Source organism: Pleurodeles waltl, chromosome 2_2, assembly GCF_031143425.1.
Source record: "Pleurodeles waltl isolate 20211129_DDA chromosome 2_2, aPleWal1.hap1.20221129, whole genome shotgun sequence".
Taxonomy (NCBI): Eukaryota; Metazoa; Chordata; class Amphibia; order Caudata; family Salamandridae; genus Pleurodeles; species Pleurodeles waltl.
Genome location: NC_090439.1, coordinates 1,141,170,067 through 1,141,191,031, shown reverse-complemented (window position 1 = coordinate 1,141,191,031; position 20,965 = coordinate 1,141,170,067). Strand labels below are relative to the sequence as shown.

At 45.2% G+C, this 20,965-nt stretch overlaps 1 protein-coding gene across 9 annotated transcripts in view; it reads right to left on the bottom strand.

Annotated features, from left to right (window-relative positions):
- The window catches only part of NUGGC (nuclear GTPase, germinal center associated), a 1,501,499-nt gene that overhangs the window by 949,317 nt on the left and 531,217 nt on the right, over positions 1–20,965 (bottom strand). For all 9 annotated transcript variants that reach the window (XM_069221057.1, XM_069221058.1, XM_069221055.1 and 6 more), the window contains one exon: positions 6,608–6,694. In XM_069221057.1, coding sequence (XP_069077158.1) covers positions 6,608–6,694 — 87 coding nt within the window. The remainder of the gene's footprint in view (positions 1–6,607; positions 6,695–20,965) is intronic.

Genomic DNA, 20,965 nt, shown 5'->3' with positions numbered 1-20,965 from the left:
CCTATGGTATAGTGCACCCTGCCTTAGGGCTGTAAGGCCTGCTAGAGGGGTGTCTTACCTATACTGCATAGGCAGTGAGAGGCTGGCATGGCACCCTGAGGGGAGTGCCATGTCGACTTACTCATTTTGTTCTCACCAGCACACACAGGCTTGTAAGCAGTGTGTCTGTGCTGAGTGAGGGGTCTCTAGGGTGGCATAAGACATGCTGCAGCCCTTAGAGACCTTTCTTGGCATCAGGGCCCTTGGTACTAGAAGTACCAGTTACAAGGGACTTATCTGAATGCCAGGGTGTGCCAATTGTGGATACAATGGTACATTTTAGGTGAAGGAACACTGGTGCTGGGGCCTGGTTAGCAGGGTCCCAGCACACTTCTCAGTCAAGTCAGCATCAGTATCAGGCAAAAAGTGGGGGGTAACTGCAACAGGGAGCCATTTCTTTACAATGTGAATCTGCAGCATCTCATGCCACGAACAGATGTACACTGGGTAAGTGGCATTTTCCGTTCAATGGCATGTGTCGCTGCAGATACACATGCTGTGCATAGACTAGTAAGCAGTAATCTCCCCAAAAGCGGTGGTTTAGCCTGTAGGAGTTGAAGTTGCTTGAAATAATGTTCGTAATACTGCCTGTCCTACTGTGGCTTGTTGTGTTGTTAACACATCCACACAGTAATGTTTCGTGAATGTATGAGGCGTAGACCATGTGGCTGCCTCACAGATTTCTGTCATAGGTATATTTCCTAGAAAGGCCTTTGTGGCGCCTTTCTTTCTAGTGGAGTGTGCCTTCGGTGTAATAGGCAGGTCTCTCTTTGCTTTTACATAGCAGGTTTGAATACACTTAACTATCCATCTGGAGATGCCTTGTTTGGATATTGGATTTTCTGCATGCAGTTTTTGAAAAGCTACAAACAATTGTTTTGTTTTGCGAAATTGTTTGGTTCTATCAATGTAATACATTAGTGCCCTTTTGATGTCTAATGTATGTAATGCCCTTTCGGCTACAGAGTCTGGTTGTGGAAAAAAGACTGGGAGTTCCACAGTTTGATTTAGGTGGAACAGTGATATAACTTTTGGTAAAAATTTGGGATTTGTGCGTAGAACCACTTTATGTTTGTGTATTTGTATAAAGGGTTCTTGTATGGTAAATGCTTGTATTTCACTTACTCTTCTAAGAGATGTGATAGCTATTAGGAAGGCTACTTTCCATGTTAAGTATTGCATCTCACAAGAGTGCATGGGTTCAAATGGTGGACCCATGAGTCGTGTTAATACAATATTGAGGTTCCATGAGGGAACAGGTGGTGTTTTTGGGGGTATGATTTTTTAGACCCTCCATAAATGCTTTTATGACTGGGATTCTAAAGAGTGATGTTGAATGTGTAATCTGCAGATAGGCAGATATTGCTGTGAGATGAATTTTAATGGACGAAAAAGCTAGCTTAGATTTTTTTAAGTGTAATAAGTAGCTTACAATGCTTTTTGTGGACGCATGTAGTGGTTGAATTTGATTATTATGGCAGTAATAAACAAATCTTTTCCATTTATTTGCATAGCAATGTCTTGTAGAAGGCTTCCTAGCTTGTTTAATGACCTCCATACATTCTTGTGTAAGGTCTAAATGTCCAAATTCTAAGACTTCAGGAGCCAGATTGCTAGATTGAGCGATGCTGGATTCAGGTGTCTGATCTGTTTGTGTTGAGTTAACAGATCTGGTCTGTTTGGTAGTTTGATAAGAGGTACTACTGACAGATCTAGTAGTGTTGTGTACCATGGTTGGTGAGCCCAAGTTGGTGCTACTAGTAGTAGTTTGAGTTTGTTTTGACTCAATTTGTTTACTAGATACGGAAGGAGCGGGAGAGGGGGAAAAGCGTAAGCAAATATCCCTGACCAACTCATCCATAACGCATTGCCCTTGGAATGAGGGTGTGGGTACCTGGACGCGAAGTTTTGGCATTTTGCGAATAGGTCTATTTGTGGTTTTCTTTTGTTGCGAATAGGTCTATTTGTGGTGTTCCCCAGTTTTGAAAGTAAGTTTGCAGTATCTGGGGATGAATTTCCCATTCGTGTATTTTTTGGTGATCTCGACTGAGATTGTCGGCTAACTGGTTTTGAATTCCTGGTATGTATTGTGCTATTAGGCGAATGTGATTGTGAATCACCCAATGCCAAATCTTCTGTGCTAAGAGACACAGCTGTGATGAGTGTGTCCCTCCCTGTTTGTTTAGGTAATACATTGTTGTCATGTTGTCTGTTTTGACAAGAATGTGTTTGTGGGCTATTAACGGTTGAAATGCTTTCAATGCTAGAAACACTGCTAGTAGTTCTAGATGATTTATATGAAGCTGGCTTTGTTAAGTGTCCCATTGTCCCTGGATGCTGTGCTGGTTGAGGTGTGCTCCCCACCCTACCATGGAAGCATCTGTTGTGATCACGTATTGAGGCACTGGGTCTTGGAATGGCTGCCCTTGGTTTAAATTTATAGGATTCCACCATTGAAGCGAGGAGTGTGTTTGGCGGTTTATCAACACTAGATCTTGAAGTTGACCCTGTGCTTGTGTCCATTGTGTCGCTAGGCACTGTTGTAAGGGCCGCATGTGTGGTCTTGCGTTTGGGACAATGGCTATGCTGAAGACATCATGCCTAGAAGTTTCATCACAAACCTCACTTGATAGTGTTGGTTTGGGTGCATGTTTAGTATTACGTTTTGGAATGCTTGTACCCTTTGTGGACTTGGAGTGGCAATCCCTTTTTGTGTGTTGATTGTAGCTCCTAAGTATTGTTGTATTTGACATGGTTGTAAGTGTGATTTTTGGAAGTTTATTGAGAACCCTAGCTTGTGAAGGGTTTCTATGACGTATTTTGTGTGTTGAAGACACTGTTTCTGAGTGCTGGTTTTTATTAACCAACCGTCTAGGTATGGGAATACGTGTATGTGCTGTCTCCTGATATGTGCAGCTACTACCGCAAGGCATTTTGTAAATACTCTTGGTGCTGTTGTTATCCCGAATGGTAACACTTTGAATTGGTAATGTACTCCTTGGATTACAAACCTTAAGTATTTCCTGTGGGAAGGATATATGGGTATGTGAAAGTAAGCATCCTTGAGGTCTAATGTTGACATGTAGTCCTGTTGTTTGAGCAAGGGAATCACGTCTTGAAGTGTCACCATGTGAAAGTGATCTGATTTGAGGTAAAGATTTAGTGTTCTGAGATCTAAGATGGGTCTCAGCGTTTTGTCCTTTTTTGGTATTAGAAAATACAGGGAGTAAACACCTGTTCCTTTCTGATGGTTGGGTACAAGTTGTATTGCTTCTTTTTGTAACAACGCTTGGCCTTCTAGTTGTAATAGATCCAAGTGCTGTTTGGACATGTTGTGTGCTTTTGGAGGCACATTTGGTGGTAACTGTATGAATTCTATGCAATAACCATGTTAGATAATGGCTAGGACCCACGAGTCCGTAGTTATGTTTTTCCCAATTTTTTTAATAATCTGTGAGTCTCCCCCCCACTGGTGATGTGTTGGGGATTGTGACGTTGGAGTCACTGTTTAGTTTGTGGGGTTTTTGGGCTTTGGAATTTCCCTATTGTCTTAGGGAACTGTCCACCCCTATATTGTCCCTGAAAGCCTCCTCTTTGGTATTGGCCCTGGTATGTGGGTCTGGCCTGTGAGGTTGAAGGTTCAGTGCTTTGGGCCTGAAACCCCCCCTCTAAAGTGTGGCTTCCTAAAGGTGCCTCTGCTCTGTGGGGAGTAGAGCGCACCCATAGCTTTGTCCATGTCTTTCTTTAGCTTTTCTATAGCTGTATCCACCTCCGGCCCAAACAATTGTTGTCCATTAAAAGGCATATTCAGCACAGCCTGCTGGATCTCTGGCTTAAATCCGGAGGTGCATAGCCATACGTGTCTCCGAATGGTGACCGCCGTGTTTACTGTTCTGGCGGCTGTGTCCACTGCGTCCATAGCCGATCTTATTTGGTTGTTGGAGATACTTTGGCCCTCCTCCACAACCTGTTGTACACGCTTCTGAAACTCTTTGGGAAGGTGTTCAATGAAATGTTGCATTTCATCCCAATGTGCTTGTGCTGCAACCCTTTTCCCTGCTGCATCGATCTTTCAACTTTTTGTCGGGTGGTGGTGCATCCCCAGAAGTCTGTGAGTTTGCCCTTTTCCGGGCTGCTCCTACTACCACTGAATCAGGTGTTAGCTGTTGCGTAATGTACATAGGGTCTGTAGGGGGAGGTTTGTACTTCTTCTCCACCCTAGGTGTGATGGCTCTTCCTTTGACTGGGTCTTGAAACACCTGTTTTGGGTGTTTTAACATGCCTGGTAACATAGGCAAACTTTGGTATTGGCTATGTGTTGATGATAGGGTATTGAATAAAAAGTCATCCTCTATACGTTCAGAATGCAGTGCTAAGTTATGAAAAGTAGCTGCTCTGGAAACCACCTGCATGTAAGCAGTACTGTCCTCTGGTGGTGATGGTCTTGCCGGGTAGCAATCTGGACTATCAGATACTGGTGCATCGTATAGATCCCATGCATCTGGGTCATTTTGGCTCATCCCTGTGTGCGTTGGTGATTGCATCATTGGGGGTGTTGCAATTGGCGACAGTTGCGGTGAGTGCTGTGGCGATGGCTGTGGTGAAAAACGTGGTGGCGTTTTTTCTTTAGCCACCTTTGCTTTTGGCTGTTTTTCAGTTTCCTGAAAAGCAAGTTTCCGCTTCATTTTAATTGGGGGAAGAGTTCTTATTTTCCCTGTGTCCTTCTGTATATGGAGCCTTCTCTGTGTATAGTCTGGCTCTCCCATCTCTAGTTCTTGTCCAAACTTATGGCCTTGTAGTTGTGATGAAAGGCCTTGTTCTTCGGTATAGGAGCTTTGTTTCGGCTCCGAGGCTGGATGTTTCGGCACCAGAACCTTTTCAGCAGTCTTTCGGCTCCGGAGCAACCTTTTTCGGTTTCGGGGTTCCAATATCTTGGTGCCGAGTTTGGTCGGAGCCGGTATCTCGGTGCCGAGTATACTCTGTGCCGGTATCTCAATCGGAGTCAGACGTCTTCGGCAGGTGAGTGCCCTTTTTTGGTGCCGGTGCTTGGTCACCGTGCTTACGGGTTAAGCCATGGCCTGTCGGCAGTGGCGTCCCCTGGGCTTTCATAATTTTTGTGTGAGTTTTGGCCGGGGCTGTTTTACTCACGGTTTGTTGCCTCGCCGGCTGCTCACTCTCGGGTTCGTCCGAGTCCGAATCAGGAATGGAGAACGTCTCCTCTTCTTCGACGATGGGGTGTCCAGCCGGCGTCAACGCCATTTGAAGCCTTCGAGCTCTCCGGTCCCGTAGCGTTTTCTTCGACCGAAATGCCCGAGAGGCCTCGCAGGTATCCTCTTTGTGTTCGGGGGACAAACACAAATTACACACCAAATGCTGGTCTGTATAAGGATACTTAGCGTGGCATTCGGGGCAGAAGCGGAATGGGGTCCGTTCCATGAGCCTTGAAGACGCACGCAGTCGGGCCGACCAGGCCCAGCCAAGGAGTGTAAGCCCCCAAAGGGCTGCCGTAGCTCTTCTTTTCTTCGGTGTCGATGTGCTATTACTAACCCGATACTGAGCGCAAACAATACCGTCAAATATTCCGATAGTTAACTAACTTTTCCAAACCGAAACACGGAGCGAAGAGGAACACGTCCGAACCCGATGGCGGAAAGAAAACAATCTAAGATGGAGTCGCCGCCCATGCGCAATGGAGCCGAAAGGGGAGGAGTCCCTCGATCTCGTGACTCGAAAAGACTTCTTCGAAGAAAAATAACTTGTAACACTCCGAGCCCAACACTAGATGGCAGGATAATGCACAGCATGTGTATCTGCAGCTACACATGCCATCGAACATACAAATTTGGATGGCCCTTAATTTCTCAAAAAACTACTGTATGGATTTACACCAAATAACAAAAAGGGTTCTTTCCGGACCAAGAGCTACCTTTCTGCCAAATGTGGTGTAATTCCGACCAGTGATTTTGGCGCTAACCCTGTTAAAAATCCCTATGGAAAAATGAATGGAGAAAACTTGTTTTGGGACCCTCCCGCCCCCAACTTGAAAGATCAGCCCGAAACTTTACAGACAGCAGATAAAGTGAGCATTGTATTCTCTTGGAAATTTTCATGAAGATTCATCTCAAGATTCTTAGCGAGACAAAAAATGTTCTTTCTATAGAAACTAGATCCTAACTATAGCTACATAGTGGCAACCGCCACTAGGTAATACAATTATATATATATATGCGCGTGTGTGAAAGACATTATCTGACTAACAGGGTGCTGACATTACCACATTTCCTTGTGCAATAGGAAAAGTAGCTTTAATTTGTAAGCAACCACTGATAACTTCTCTGTTGCTGTAGATAAAGTCTACAGCAACAGTCAAAAAGGACGTGGCTATTTTTTAATAAGATCTGTTCTTTCATGTTCATATCTAACACGCTCCTTTAGCAGTTTGCGCCACAAAACACCAAATGTTTGCTTATAACATCAACACAAAGATGCTATCACTCTTTTGTGACATAGCAGATTATTTCTCCTTTCCATTTGCAGTCACAAACAAGCTAGCCTGCTAACTGCTTACCTCCCGCTCCAGCTTCATGAGGTGATCTCGCAGGTCTACAGCAACTCCTTGCTGGAAATAGACTGGGTTTTCTTCATTACTCTGTGACTGTTTCAAGCAAGAACACATATAATATATTTAAGTAAAAGATTACCTATTGATTTTCGCAAGCTTCATATGGCACAAATATCATTACAGAATTTGCAGTAGCAATACAAGCATTTCACACAGCAGTAGTTTAAGCTCCCTCAGACACACAACAGGTACAAAATGGATAGAAACAGTGCACACACCTCTGCTAGACGCCTTAAGTCACCTGTGACTACAACACTCAGTTACCAGGTCTTCTGAAGCTAAAGGATGCTGTCTAGATCTGAGAATGCTCTACACAGATAACTTCTTGACTTTGGCAGATACCAGCAACTAAAATATGGAAAGCCCAACACAGGCAAATATAAGGTTATGTCTCTGGATCAATCCTATTCCCAACAGGACAATTCCAGTATTGACACTGACCTACTCTGGTAACCTATCCTATACTTGGATTGATTGGGTCTTGCCCTGTGAATTCCAGAAGTGTAAAGAAAGTAAGATGCTTACCTGTAACTGTAGTTTTTCAATATTGGAATCTTTCATAGAATCATTCCCCGTTGTTGAGATCGGAGTCCCCGGTACCTTATAATAACAATGTAATGTAAAACTTAATGCATTAAGGCCCTTAGGCCATCACTTTTGTAGGCTGTTTAGAAAAAAGACCAAAGATAGACCTCAGCCAATCAGGCTGTACCTCTTTTTTAGAACACTCCTCTGAGAAGCTCTAGTCCCTCAGATTTTCCTAGGCACAAGTGCAAGAGGATCAGTGAAAAAGAAAGAAAAAAATGGATAGTGGTAACGGTGAGCTTCTCAGGGGAGGAGGGAGGGGCGCATGTGCATCTATGAAAGATTCCAATACTGGAGAACTACAGTTACTTACAGGGAACTTACTCCACTAATGGAATTTTCAGAGATTCACATGCTTGAATCAGAGTAGCAAGCAGTACTGAATCACATTGTATTTTGAATATACATGTGATAATTGACAAAATCTATCAATATGTTTCGTAACAAGACTTGGGATGTTACACAAACTGGGATGGAGGGGAAAAAAGAACACGATAGCTCGCCATTACTGGACAGATGTCTTAGCACCACCTGCACCACTGCCACATCACCTTGAGGCATTGCCTCCAAGCAGTAGCGGTTCGTAAAAGTGTGTGTGTTCTTCCAGGTGACCGCTTTGCACACCAGCAAATAGCACAGTAGACGCCGCTACAGCTCTTGTTGAATGGTCAATCATTAGTCTCCGCAAATGCTTCCCTATACTTCTGGCAGAAACGTATTGCGTTGGATATCCACTGAGCAATCCCTTGCTTCGAGTGTGGTTGGGCTTTCCTAGGGGCACTGAACACCACGAATAGTTGATTGGACTTTCTAAAGTCCTTGGTTTTATCCAGATAAAATTTGAGACATCTTTTGATGTCCAAAGAATGAAGGGCCTGTTCCGCCGGTGTGGTAGGTTTCAGAAAGTACGACTTTAGGACTACTGGCTGATTATTGAGAAAATCCGAAGGGACTTTGGGTATGAACTTTAAATTTGTTCGTAGTATAACCCTGTCTTCTTTAAACTGCAAAAAGGGATCTTGAATGGTGAAGGCTTGGATTTCGTTAATCCTTCGAGCTGATGTAAGGGCGATAGGAAGCATGATCTCAAGTCCTATGTCTGTATAGGTTCGAATTGGTGATTCATTAATTGGGATAAAACTATGTTGAGCTGCTAAGTTGGAGGAGGTGGGCTGGCTGGCGGGAAAGTTTGGAAGAGTTCTTTAATGAACTGTTTTGATGATCCTAGTAAAACACAAGGTGGTAAGTTTTCTGATGGCCTGTAACGGGATATTGCAGCCAAGTGAACCTTAACTGAAGCACAAGCCAAACCAGTTCTCACCAGTAGGTATGGAAGAGCCTGCTCTGGTGATGATTTCAATGGATGTACTTGAGCTTGTTTGCACCATATACAAAATCCTTTCCATTTATGACAGTAAGTCCTGTTTGTACTGTCCGCTCTAGCAATGTCTCTACAGTCAAAAGAGATGTCATTGCATGCAGGAGCCAGGTTGTTAAATGAAGTGATGCTGGATCCGGTGCAGTACTTGACCCTTGCTCATTGTCAGTAGGCATGGTATTATTGGCAGAGAGATGCTGGGATTCTGTATTAGGAGTAGTTCTGCATACCAATGCTGGCAAGGCCATGCAGGGCCTATCAGGAGTATTTTGCAGTATTTGGCCTTGATCTTGTCTAGGACTCTCGGAATTACGGGAAAAGGAGGAAAGGCGTAGGCATTTATTCCTGACCATGTAATCAAAAATGCATTCCCCCATTAGCCCAGATGGTGATCCTGACCCACAAAGAATTGGCATTTTGCATTCTAATGGGGGTGGCAAACAGGTCCAGGTTTGACTTGCACCACTGAGAGAAGACGTGGTTGAGCACCTTCTGATCTAATTTCCATTCGTGGTTGGATGTTGTCAACCTGCTGAGAGAGTCCGCTAGCACATTTTGCTTTCCTGGCATATGGTCTGCCTGCAGATGCACTCCATGGAGGATGGACAAATTTCAGATATGCTGCAATTCTTGAGACAAGAGCAGAGATCTGGTCCCTCCCAGTTTGTTAGTATAGTGCATAATTGTAGTGTTGTCTGTAAGTATGAGGACTGGCAAATGTTCTATTTTTCGTATTAAAGCTTGAAGGACTAGGGGAACCGCTTTGAGCTCGAAAAAATATATGTGGAAAGTCTTGTGATGCGTTTTCTACTTGCCACTGACCTGCAAGTCCTGAAGGTAGGCTCCTCACACTTCCAGGGAAGTGTTGGTTGTGATTACCCACGGGGATGGCGGAGTGAGAAATAAGAGACCTACTGTCAGATGGGAACTCTGGGTCCACCAAAACAGAGTTGTAATCATAGGCTTTGTAATCCTGATTGTATTGTCAAAGGACCTGGTGGACTGTGTCCACTGACTGTCCAGTTGCTCTTTAAGGGGTCGCATTTTGAGATGGCAGAATGGAATGAGAGGGTAAAGGAAGACATCATCCCTAACAGGGACCAGAAGAGGCAAACAGAAAGCTTTTCTTCTTTGAACCCATTTGGCCAGGATAATAAGTTTTTGCTGTCTTTTCTTTGTAGGAGCAGCTTTGTTGAGTGACGTGTCTAGGACTGCACCCAGAAAAGTGATATGTTTGAGGACGGATAGGTTGACTTCTTGTCGCTGACCCTGAGACCCCACACCCCGAACAGTAGTATACAGGCTGCTGTTGACCTCTGATCCTCAGCCTTGGATGAGGCTTTGATCAGCCAGTCGTCCAAATATGAGAAGACCTGATGCTTTTGTTTTGTCAAGAATGCTGCGGCTGGAGCTAAGCCTTTGGTGAAAATCCCTGGAGCTGATTTCAGGCCGAATGGGGGAACTTTGAATTGGGAGTGCTATCCGGCTACTGCAAATCTGAGAAACTTTCTGTCGGATGGATGGATCGGAATGTGGAAGTATGAGTCGTGGGGATCGAGAGTGGGCATATAATCTCCTGGATTTAGAAGCGAGAGAATATCAGGTAGAGTAACCATACGGAATGACTGCTTCTTGAGATATGTGTTCAGCTCCCTGAGGTCCAAGATTGGACGCCACTCCTCCCACTTCTTTTGGACAAGAAAGAAACGCGAGTAGAAGCCTTTCTTTCTATCTGAAACAGGAACGTTTTCTATTGCTCACCTCCTGAGCATTGTCAAAACTTCCATTTTGAGGAGAGATATGTGCTTTTGAGTGTGTGGAAGAGCAGCTCTTGCTGGTGAAATTTGCAGGAACTCCAGGGTATGGCCAAACTGGATAAGGTTCAACACCCATTTATCTGAAGTGATGTCTTGCCAGAGGTGATAGCAATGGGAAATCCTTCCTCCTATTTTTGAAATGGAAGAAAGATTGGTAGCCGGCCTCAGTGAAAAAAGTCATTGTCTACGGACTGTGACCTTTCCCTGCCGTCCTGTTTTAGTTTTTTGTGTGGGCCTACTATAGGCAGCCTGCGGAGGCTGTCTGTGCGGATATTGAGTGTGAAAGGACTGGCAAGAAGAGGTGTAAACCGGGTACCTGTACTGGTGGAAATCTCTGTAGGATGGAAACCCAAGCCCTCTGGTCACCTCGAAAAGGCTGTTGGGTTCGGAGAGATTTGGCTGTGTCTGTATCAGTCGTGATAGCTTGCAGGGCATCATCAACATGCTTACCAAAAAGAACTTCAACATCAAAAGGTAGATCAAGAATCTTATTTTGTACCTCTGGCATGAATGGAGCTGCACAAAGCCAACTCTACCTTTTAAGAACAGTGGCTCCTGCCAATTGTCGAGTGGCAGTAGTAGTGATGTCCCTCGCACAGTCAACCTCTGCTGAGGCTCATTCCCCCTTCTGTGGTATTTTCTTCGCTTCTGCCTTGGCATCTTCTGGTAACTGGTCCAAGTAAGGTGCGATGTCCGCCCATAACTGCCTGTCGTATGTGCCTATAACAGCCAAGGAATTTGATGCCCTGACCCTAAGAGAAAGCATTGAAGAAAAACATTTTCGGATGTTATCAAGTCGCTTCCCTTCTTTGTCGGGGGATGCAGAGATTGGAGCTGAAGGGTTCTCGGATCTGAATTAGGCTGCCTGTGGAATTACTCAGTCCGGCTTAGGATGACCCGCAAAACAGGCTGGGGCGTCCTCTGGCGCTTTATATTTTTTGCATAGGCTGGGCAGGACTACAGTAACTGTGGCAGGATTCCTCATCACTTTGAGGCTCTCATCCCATATATAATCAACTATTGGCATGGATCTAAAACTTCTTTGGAAGGGCTTCTTAAAGGCATAAAGGAAGCAGTCCATCTGCTTTGTTGGCATTGGCAGTGCAAATTGTTTTGCATTTCTCTCCAGTGGATTATAGAATCCACCAATGTCTTCTGGCAGTGAATGTACCGGAACGGGAGGATTCTGGGAATTATCCCATTCCATAGTGACACCTGGTAACCCTCCATCCTCTATCATCATCAGAGGTTGATGGATCTGAGGCGTGTGTCTGGGAATCGCAGGTAGAGATAACCATGCTTGAGTAGGTGTGGAAGGCGGTGGGTAATGGTGAACTTGGTGGTATAGGTAATTGCTGTGTCACAGTGGTAGTCGGTGGAAACCGCTTCCTATGATCTGTAAGCATTAAATGTAAATCTAATATGAGGGATCCAGGTATAGGGACCATCTTTTCCTGGTATCAGTATGGCTAACGCGTCAGACCCATACTGATTGTCACTGTCTACTTCCCAGCACCTTACGTACGACTCAGACGGGCTGTGGGCAACACCGAATGGACCTTCCTCATCTGAATCATCTTCCTCCAGGAGGTGTGCTGGAAGGATAAGTTACTTACCTGTAAATCCTAGTTCTCTTCCAGGGGTATCCTCATCAAAGTCATAAACATTGAATATTCCCGCCCTTGTGCGGGGACCCCGGAGCATATATATATAAAATACATACATATTATCATGTGTAAAACAGCAATGCAGGCTATAATCATAAATAGGCTAAAATGCTTTATTTCTATGCAAGTTTTTTTTTTTTTTTTTTTTTTTTTTATATTATAAAATCACAATAGATCATAAATATCTACCTAAGCCCCCAAAAACTGGACTTAGGGAAGTAAACAGCAGTAAATAGCAGAGAAAAATAGAAAAAACTACATTGAAAAACAATGAAGCATTCTTAGCCAATAGGCTGCATGCAGGTTAACACAGGAGAACCATAAAAACTTTGGCACCGTGCCTTTAAGACCCTGAGCACCTCCAGTATCCCACCATGCCTCAGGGGTGAAGGGAAGGTGACAGTTGGTTCACAGTTAGGTCAGTACTTTTTTACGGTGACAATCTGTGTAACTGATTAGAAAAATAATCTGTCCTGCACTTCTAGGAGACTTGAGTCCGGGGAGGAGGGTGGGTTGTTTATGACTTTGATGAGGATACCCCTGGAAGAGAACTAGGATTTACAGGTAAGTAACTTATCCTTCTCTTCCAGGGGATCCTCATCAATAGTCATAAACATTGAATAGATTAGCAAGCCCATCCCTAAACTCTGCGGACTGTCTGAAAGAAGTGCAGGAAAGAATATATATTCATGCAAATAGATTTCTAAGAGAGGCCTGCCCCACCTGGGCATCCGCTCTTGCATCCGAGTCTAAACAGTAATGCTTAGTAAAGGTATGCACAGACTTCCATGTAGCAGCCTTACAAATCTCGGAAATTGGTACATTGTTAAGGAGGGCAGCAGTAGCCGCTTTTCCCCTTGTGGAATGCGCTTTTGGCCTAGCCAGTAATCGCTTATTAGCCAGTTGGTAAGAGTTAACAATACAAGACACAATCCATCTTGATATCGTTCGTTTAGACGCTGCCTCTCCTGTTCTTAAATGACCATAATTTAGAAACAAATGGTTAGAATGTCTAATCGGTTTTGTTTTGTCCAAATAGAATTTCAGAACTCTTTTCAAGTCTAAAGAATGCAATGCTTTCTCAGCCGGAGTCTCCGGATTGGGAAAGAAAGTCGGTAAAGATATAGTCTGATTGATATGGAATTCTGACACCACCTTTGGAAGGAAAGATGGGTGAGTTCGCAGAACCACTCTATTATCGTGAAAAACCGTGTACGGTTCTCTGCAAGACAGAGCCTGAATTTCGCTGACCCTCCTCGCTGAAGTAATGGCCACCAAAAAAGCCGTCTTCCACGTAAGGTGCTGTAAAGAGGCCTTGTGGATAGGTTCAAAGGGAGGGCCCATAAGCTTTGACAGGACTACATTCAGTTCCCATGGAGGAGAAGGTCTCCGAATGGGAGGAAAAACCTTTTTCAAGCCTTCTAAAAAATCCTTGACTACAGGTATCGTAAAGAAGGATTCCTGAGAAGGCGACTTACGATACGCTGTAATTGCAGACAAATGAACCTTCATAGAAGATACCTGCAGACCAGACTTCGCCAGATGAAGCAAATAGGACAGTATGACGTCCTCCTGAGCTCGTATGGGATTTATACCTTGTTGAGAGCACCAGATGTAAAATCTCTTCCACTTAAAAGCGGAAGAACGCCGCGTGGAAGGTCGTTTTGACTCTTTCAAGATGTTCATGCACTCCTGCGAGAGGCCTAGGTGCCCATACTGTAGGAATTCAGGAGCCATGCTGTCAAGCTCAGAGAGGGAAGGTTGGGATGTAGGATTCTGCCTTCCATTCTGCTCAGGAGATCCGGTCTGCACGGCAACCTCCTGTGAGGTTTTTCCGATAAGTTGAGTAGGTCCGTGTACCAGAATTGGCGGGGCCATTGTGGCGCTATCAGAATCATTCTGGTTCTGGAGTTGTAAAATTTGTTGATTACTGCCGGTATGAGGGGAATCGGTGGAAAGGCGTAGAGAAATGTCCCTGACCAGTTGATCAACAGGGCATTCCCTTGAGATCCCGGACGGCAGAACCTGGATGCGAAGTCTGGGCATTTTTTGTTTGTTTCGTCTGCAAAGAGATCCAACTGGGGTCGACCCCATTGACCGAAGATGTCCTCGACGACTTCGTCGTGTAGGACCCAGTCGTGCGCGTCTTCTAGATGTCTGCTCAGGAAATCTGCCTCTACGTTTTGCTGACCTGGCAGGTGTACCGCTGTGATAGACATTCCCCTGGCCAGGAGCCAATGCCATATCGTTTGGGATTCTCGAGACAGAGGTAGTGATCTTGTTCCTCCCTGTTTGTTCAGGTAATACATTGTGGTTGTATTGTCTGTCTGAATTAGGAGAGATTTCCCCTGAACCAATGGAGAGAAAGATTTGAGAGCCAGATGGACTGCTCTGAGCTCCAGTAGATTTATGTGATAGTTCTTTTCCTTGTCGGACCACAGACCCTGAGCTTGGAAGGAACCCAGATGAGCACCCCAACCCTGAAGAGACGCATCCGTTACCAGAATGTCGGCTGGAATTGTCTGGTGAAACGGAGAACCTATCGACAGGTGAGGTCTGTGCATCCACCATTGTAGTGATTGAAAAGCCACTGCTGGTAGTCGAACTCTGTCCTCCCAGTGACCCGTCTTTTGGCTCCAATTGTTCTCTAATGCCTCCTGAAGGGGCCTCATGCGTAGCCTGGCATTCGGGACAATGAAGATGCATGAAGCCATGGAGCCCAGAAGCGACGTCACCTGACGAGCAGTAGGTGCATCGGCTGTTAATAGTTGTTGACACTTCCTGTGGATTGATAAAAGTCGTTCCTCCGAAGGATACACTCTTTGGAGCTCTGTGTTTAGTATCGCTCCCAGGTAGTGGAGGTTTTGTGTTGGAATCAGGGTTGACTTGTTGTGGTTGATTTGAAGACCTAGAGACTCGAAAGTTCTTAGTACGATGTCTCAATGTTCTCTCGCCTGATCCGGAGAGGAGGCCTTCACTAGCCAGTCGTCCAGGTAGGGGTAGACGAATATTTTTTGTCTTCGAAGATGTGCCGCTACCACCGCTACACATTTTGAAAAGACTCGGGGTGCAGACTTCAGGCCGAATGGAAGGACTCTGAATTGGTAGTGCTGTGACGCTATCTGGAAACGTAAAAATTTCCGATGTTTGGATGCTATTGGGATGTGAAAATATGCATCCTGTAGGTCGATGGAGCACATCCAGTCTCCCTGATGCAGTTGCGGGACAATCTGGTGAAGGGCTAGCATCCTGAACTTCTGTTTTCTTATGTACTTGTTCAGGAGCCGTAAGTCCAGAATTGGCCTGAAGAGGCCCTGTTGACCTTTTTTCGCCACCAGAAAGTAACGGGAGTACACCCCTTTTCCTTTTTGTGCCGGAGGAACCTTTTCTACAGCTTTCTTTTGTAGGAGTGCGAGAACTTCCTTGCGTAGCAGGCTGAGATGAGAAGGAAAACCTCTTGCTGGCGGCAAGTGTGGAGGAGGTTTTTTGAAAAGGAGAGAATAGCCATGTTCGACAATATTGAGCACCCACTTGTCTTTTGTGATGGAGTGCCACTCGTGAAGATGATGCGTAACACTTCCCCCCACCGGAGTGGTGCACAGTGCTGAGGGAAGCAATGCCTCATTGCTTTGTTGGTGTCTTTGCTGTAGACTGTTGAGGTCTACTTGACCCTCGGTCTCTTGTGGGTCTACGTGCCTGAAACAGGGGACGTCCCTTTCGTTGTTGTGGCCTCTGAGACCAGTGAGGGGTTTGAACCCTCTGCTGGAATGGTCGTCTGTCGTACGGCCTGTACCTCCGCCTGAAGTCTTTCTTACGTTCCAGGCCCACTGCCCTCATCGTGTCCACTTCCGTTTTCATTCGGGCCATCTCTTCATCCGCGTGGGTACCGAACAACGAATTGCCGCTGAATGGGAGGTTTAAAATGCGTTGCTGTGCTTCCTGCTTCAGACCCGTGAGCTGTAGCCAGGAAGACCTCCTAGCGCAGATTCCGTGCGCATACCCATGCGCAGCCAAATCCGCCCCGTCCGCCGCCGCGCTGATGACCTGGTTAGATACTAGGCCCCCTTCCTGCAAGATTTCCTGGAAGTCCTGTCTATCTTCCCTGGGCAACTTTTCTGTAAATCTGTGGAGTGAGTCCCACAGAGAGCGGTCATATCTGCCCAGAAGTGCTGAGGCGCTGGAGACCTTCATAGCAGATGCCGCCGTACCGCACATCTTTCTCCCCAGGGAGTCTAGGTGTCTGCTCTCCTTATCCGGGGGGACTGTGGAAGATGATGCCACAGAGTGTGTTTTTCTGGCTGCGGCTAAGATCACAGAGTCCGGTGGCGGATCCTTCCGCAGGAATAAAGGATCTTGCTCCGCAGCTTTGTATTTCTTTTGAATCCTAGCCGGGGCAGACTTGAGAGTGGCTGGAGACAGAAAAGTGTCCATAGTAGGTTGCAGCAAACCCGGTACTAGTGGCAGCAGTTTTCTCGAGACTGATCTGTGTTGTAGGGTCTCAAAGATAACTGAGGATGAGGTGGCCGGTTCCGGTACCTCAATATTTAGCTTCTGCGCTCCCCTTAGAAGAACCTCATTAAAAGTGGTGATATCATCCACCGGGGAAATCCTAGCAGGTGGAGAATCTGTGAGTGTGGGGGAGTAGCGCCCAACAGACGATCCTGAAGAAGACCAAGAAGGTGATCTTCTGCGTGGTGTTCGCGACCTGGTTCTCCTTCGGGAACGGGACCTGCTCTGAGAGGCTGTAGCAGAGTGTGCAGGTCTTGTGGTCGGCTGACGAGAAGCAGAACGAGCCCGTCCTGCTCTAGCTGTAGGCGATGGCGTTCTCGGTAATGGGGCAGTAGGAGAATACATCCTAGAGTATTGGGAATCCGGGGATGCTGCCGGTCTATTCAGGCTCTCTAACCATCTGGGTGATAGAGTGATGGGAGAAACATGCCCCGATGAGACCGCTCTGGAATGGGATGATGCACTCCTTATAGAGACCATCGGTGAGGGAGCTTTGTCCGCTGGCTCTACTGCCTGTGACACAGCTGAAGGTTGTGTCGACGTCGATTGTATCCTCGACGTCGAAGGTTGCGATGGCTGGTCTGTTCTCGACGTCGAAGGTCTTGACGTCGAAGGCCTTGACGTTGAATGTCTTGATGCCGATCGCCGGACCTGGACCTACTCGCCGTCGTGTGTCTCGACGTTGAGTGGCGAGTGGTCGACGGCGGATGTTCATGCCGTCGTGGTGGTTTTGGTGTCGTGTCCTTCGACGCCAAGGGGTGAGACGTTCTCGACGGCGAACGGGAGCGCCGGAGATGGCTCGACGCCGAACGGCGGCCTGCCGTCGACGGAGATGTACCCCTGTGTCCATGCTTCGACGCTTTGTCCTTCGACGTCGGTCTGGTCACCGTCGACGGCGATCTATGCCGGTGAGACGTGGTGCTGATGACGTCGATGGAGAACAAACAGGCACAATCCTACCTGTCGACGTCGATCGGGCCATTCCTTCTGTTGTAGGTCTGGGAAGTGAAGAGGATGTTGACTTTTTCCTCTCCTGAAGCCCATGTAGCCTGATCTTCTCTCTGTCTTTGAGAGTCCTCCTTGACATGTTCTTACAATACTTGCAGGTGTCAGGACAGTGACTCTGTGGCAGGCAGACAATACACAGAGAGTGTGGGTCTGACTGGGCTTTCTTCTTCCCACAAGAAGGACATTTTACAAAAAGAGATGGCATTTTCTGTCAAAAAAACTTCCCAACTCAGACAAAAGATGTTATCTGTCGAGTAAACAGGAAAAACACTATTTTTTAAGGATTTTTCTGAAGAAAAACTCAGAAAAACTGAGAGCTCAATGCTCCAGGATCCTCTCAGAAGAAGCCGGAAAAAAGAACTGACCTAACTGTGAACCAACTGTCACCTTCCCTTCACCCCTGAGGCATGGTGGGATACTGGAGGTGCTCAGGGTCTTAAAGGCACGGTGCCAAAGTTTTTATGGTTCTCCTGTGTTAACCTGCATGCAGCCTATTGGCTAAGAATGCTTCATTGTTTTTCAATGTAGTTTTTTCTATTTTTCTCTGCTATTTACTGCTGTTTACTTCCCTAAGTCCAGTTTTTGGGGGCTTAGGTAGATATTTATGATCTATTGTGATTTTATAATATATAAAAAAAAAAAAAAAAAAAAAAAAACTTGCATAGAAATAAAGCATTTTAGCCTATTTATGATTATAGCCTGCATTTCTGTTTTACACATGATAATATGTATGTATTTTATATATATATGCTCCGGGGTCCCCGCACAAGGGCGGGAATATTCAATGTTTATGACTATTGATGAGGATCCCCTGGAAGAGAATTAACGGTGACACCTTACTAGGAGAGGTGTGGGATGGTGTCAAATTCTTGGTTTTCCCTTGTTTCTTTTATTTCTCTGCCGTCAACTGTGCCGTCGATGGTGCAACTTGCGGTGACATAGTGGGTCCCATCGACGAGGCAGTGGAGATGTGGCTGTCGATGATGGTATTGTCATCGCTGCTGTCGACAGAGGTGAAGAGATAATTATTTTTAACATTGACGGTCTGACTAAAGGCGCTGTCGACAATTTTGTGTGAACTGTTAAAGCACTGCACACTGTTGAGACAGTGGTCTTAGTATTGGTCGTCATCATCGCCATAGACGCTTTTGTCGTTGGTGTCAACAATGAGGGCCTCGTCGACGATTTTGTCATCACCAATGTTTTTTTCAGAAGCTTTCTTGAAGGAATGTTGAATCCTTGGAGGTGGTGTAGGGGGTTCAGAAGAACTCTTTTTGAACTCTTCTCAAGAGGCTGAATGGTCTTTCCATTCCTTGTGTGAAGATGAAGATTTTCAGTGAGTAGAGCTGGAAGGACTGTTGTCTTTATAAGACCCCTGAGTGGTCTTTTTTTTTAGGCCTTTTTGGGATGCTCACTAGAAGCCTGAGAGTGAGGTGATCTGTCCCTTTTGTGAGTCTCCCTTAAGGCAGTAGATGATTCCTCACTGTCCGATCCAGAACCAGGATACTTTCTTGATTTTATTTTCTGGAGCCAAATGAGTAGTCTGCCCTTTCTGTCTTTGAGAGTTTTGTTAGAAAATGTTAGACATACCTTGCAGTCCTTTGCTGAATGGTTTGGGTAAAGGCAATATCTACAGTTCTTGTGTGGATCTTCAAAATGAAGTTTTTCCTTGCCACAGGTCCTGCAGGTTCAGAGGAGACTCTTTCTCCTTGTCTGACATGGTGGGTGAAGCCAAAAAATCAGATATTCACCAGCCCAAAGTATGGTGTAGGAGATTATAGCTGTTATAAGTAGAATTCTGTGGAAAAGGTAGCTTCAGAATTGACTGTAAGAAGGTGTGACTAAACAGAGCTCAGTGGATACTGCCTAGCATGACATGCAGTAGAAAATATGAGGGTCTAGAGCTTCTCACACGAGTAATCTAAAGGGTGGCACAGCCTGACTGGCTGAGGTCTATCTTTGGTCTTTTATCTAAACCGACTTAGACAGCCTACAAAAGTTAAGGCCTAAGGGCTTTAATGCATTATGTTAAATTGCATTGCTATAATAAGGTACTGGGGACTCCCATCTCGACTACGGGGAATGATTCAAGCATGTGAGTCTATGAAAGTTCCAATACTGGAGTAACCAAGGACACTAAAAAGTTTGCAAACTTTAAACGTTTCATTACAGATTGGGCAACAACCCTTTCTCTACTCCAATTCAAATGTAAGGGGCCAAAACTAAGAAAGGGGTTTTGGCACTGAAACTTAGGCACATCAGCACTGCAGCAAATACTCTCTTCTGTACTATCTACTAAAACCTACCCTCTTGATCCCACTTCATTTAGAGTTGAGAGCGAAAAATACTCATTCTTCAATGGTAAAACCTGATCGCTTTATCTTCTTAAATGACTGTAATTATATCGATGGATGCTGTCATAAATTGCCTGTGGTTTTGCTCATGTTCACTAGTTTGAGGGGTTCATGACTGGATGTGGAGGTGACTACTAAATAATAGATGAAGACAAATTACTTGGAAGACCAACAACACTGCAAGCAGATATGCATGCGCAAACATACACCCATTCAACACATTTTCGGACATTCACAGACAATGCAAAATAGCCCAGAGATAAGTGTGCTTGCCCTATTATCTCTGCTCACACATAAGCCTGTAATGTTGCCTGTGTGTGCAGGCACTATAGGGAAGCGGGACCTAACAGCTTTACATTGCTTTATTTCGTGTTTTACAGTATATTTGAGTGCTGTAAATAACAATTGATATATCAAAGTAACAGGTAGTCACAGAAGACCCTTAATGTATATTTCCTCGTCAACTCATTACAATGTCTTTATGACGCCCTATAAGATGACACAGAGTAACATGTTGACCCAAGGCTCCATATAAAATAGCAAAAAAACTTTAAAGCAGGATTACCAGATTCTGGTTAGATTGGGCTAGCTGATGAAGAACAGATTCCATTGTGCAGAGCAGCAAACCACACAAGTCGAAACAAGGAAATAACTCAAATGTACGTCTCTTTCTGCATGACCACCATGAAACATATGCACTTTAAAAAGCTAAGTGCACAGAGGTTTCAGAAAACTGCAAAGGTCCAGATTCAAATGTAGAATCAAATTAACATCACAATAATGCAGCATATGTGATAATCCACATTTCTAAGGTACTAAAGAATCTCACCCAATTAAAAACAAATACAGACTTGCCAAATTCTCACCTGCATAAACTCCATTATGTTAGGGCACAGACCCTGAAGACCAGCAAAAAAGTAACGAGAAACTGTACATTATAAAAGGAGGAAGATTCTATTTAGTAGCCCCTCTAACCAAGACCTCTT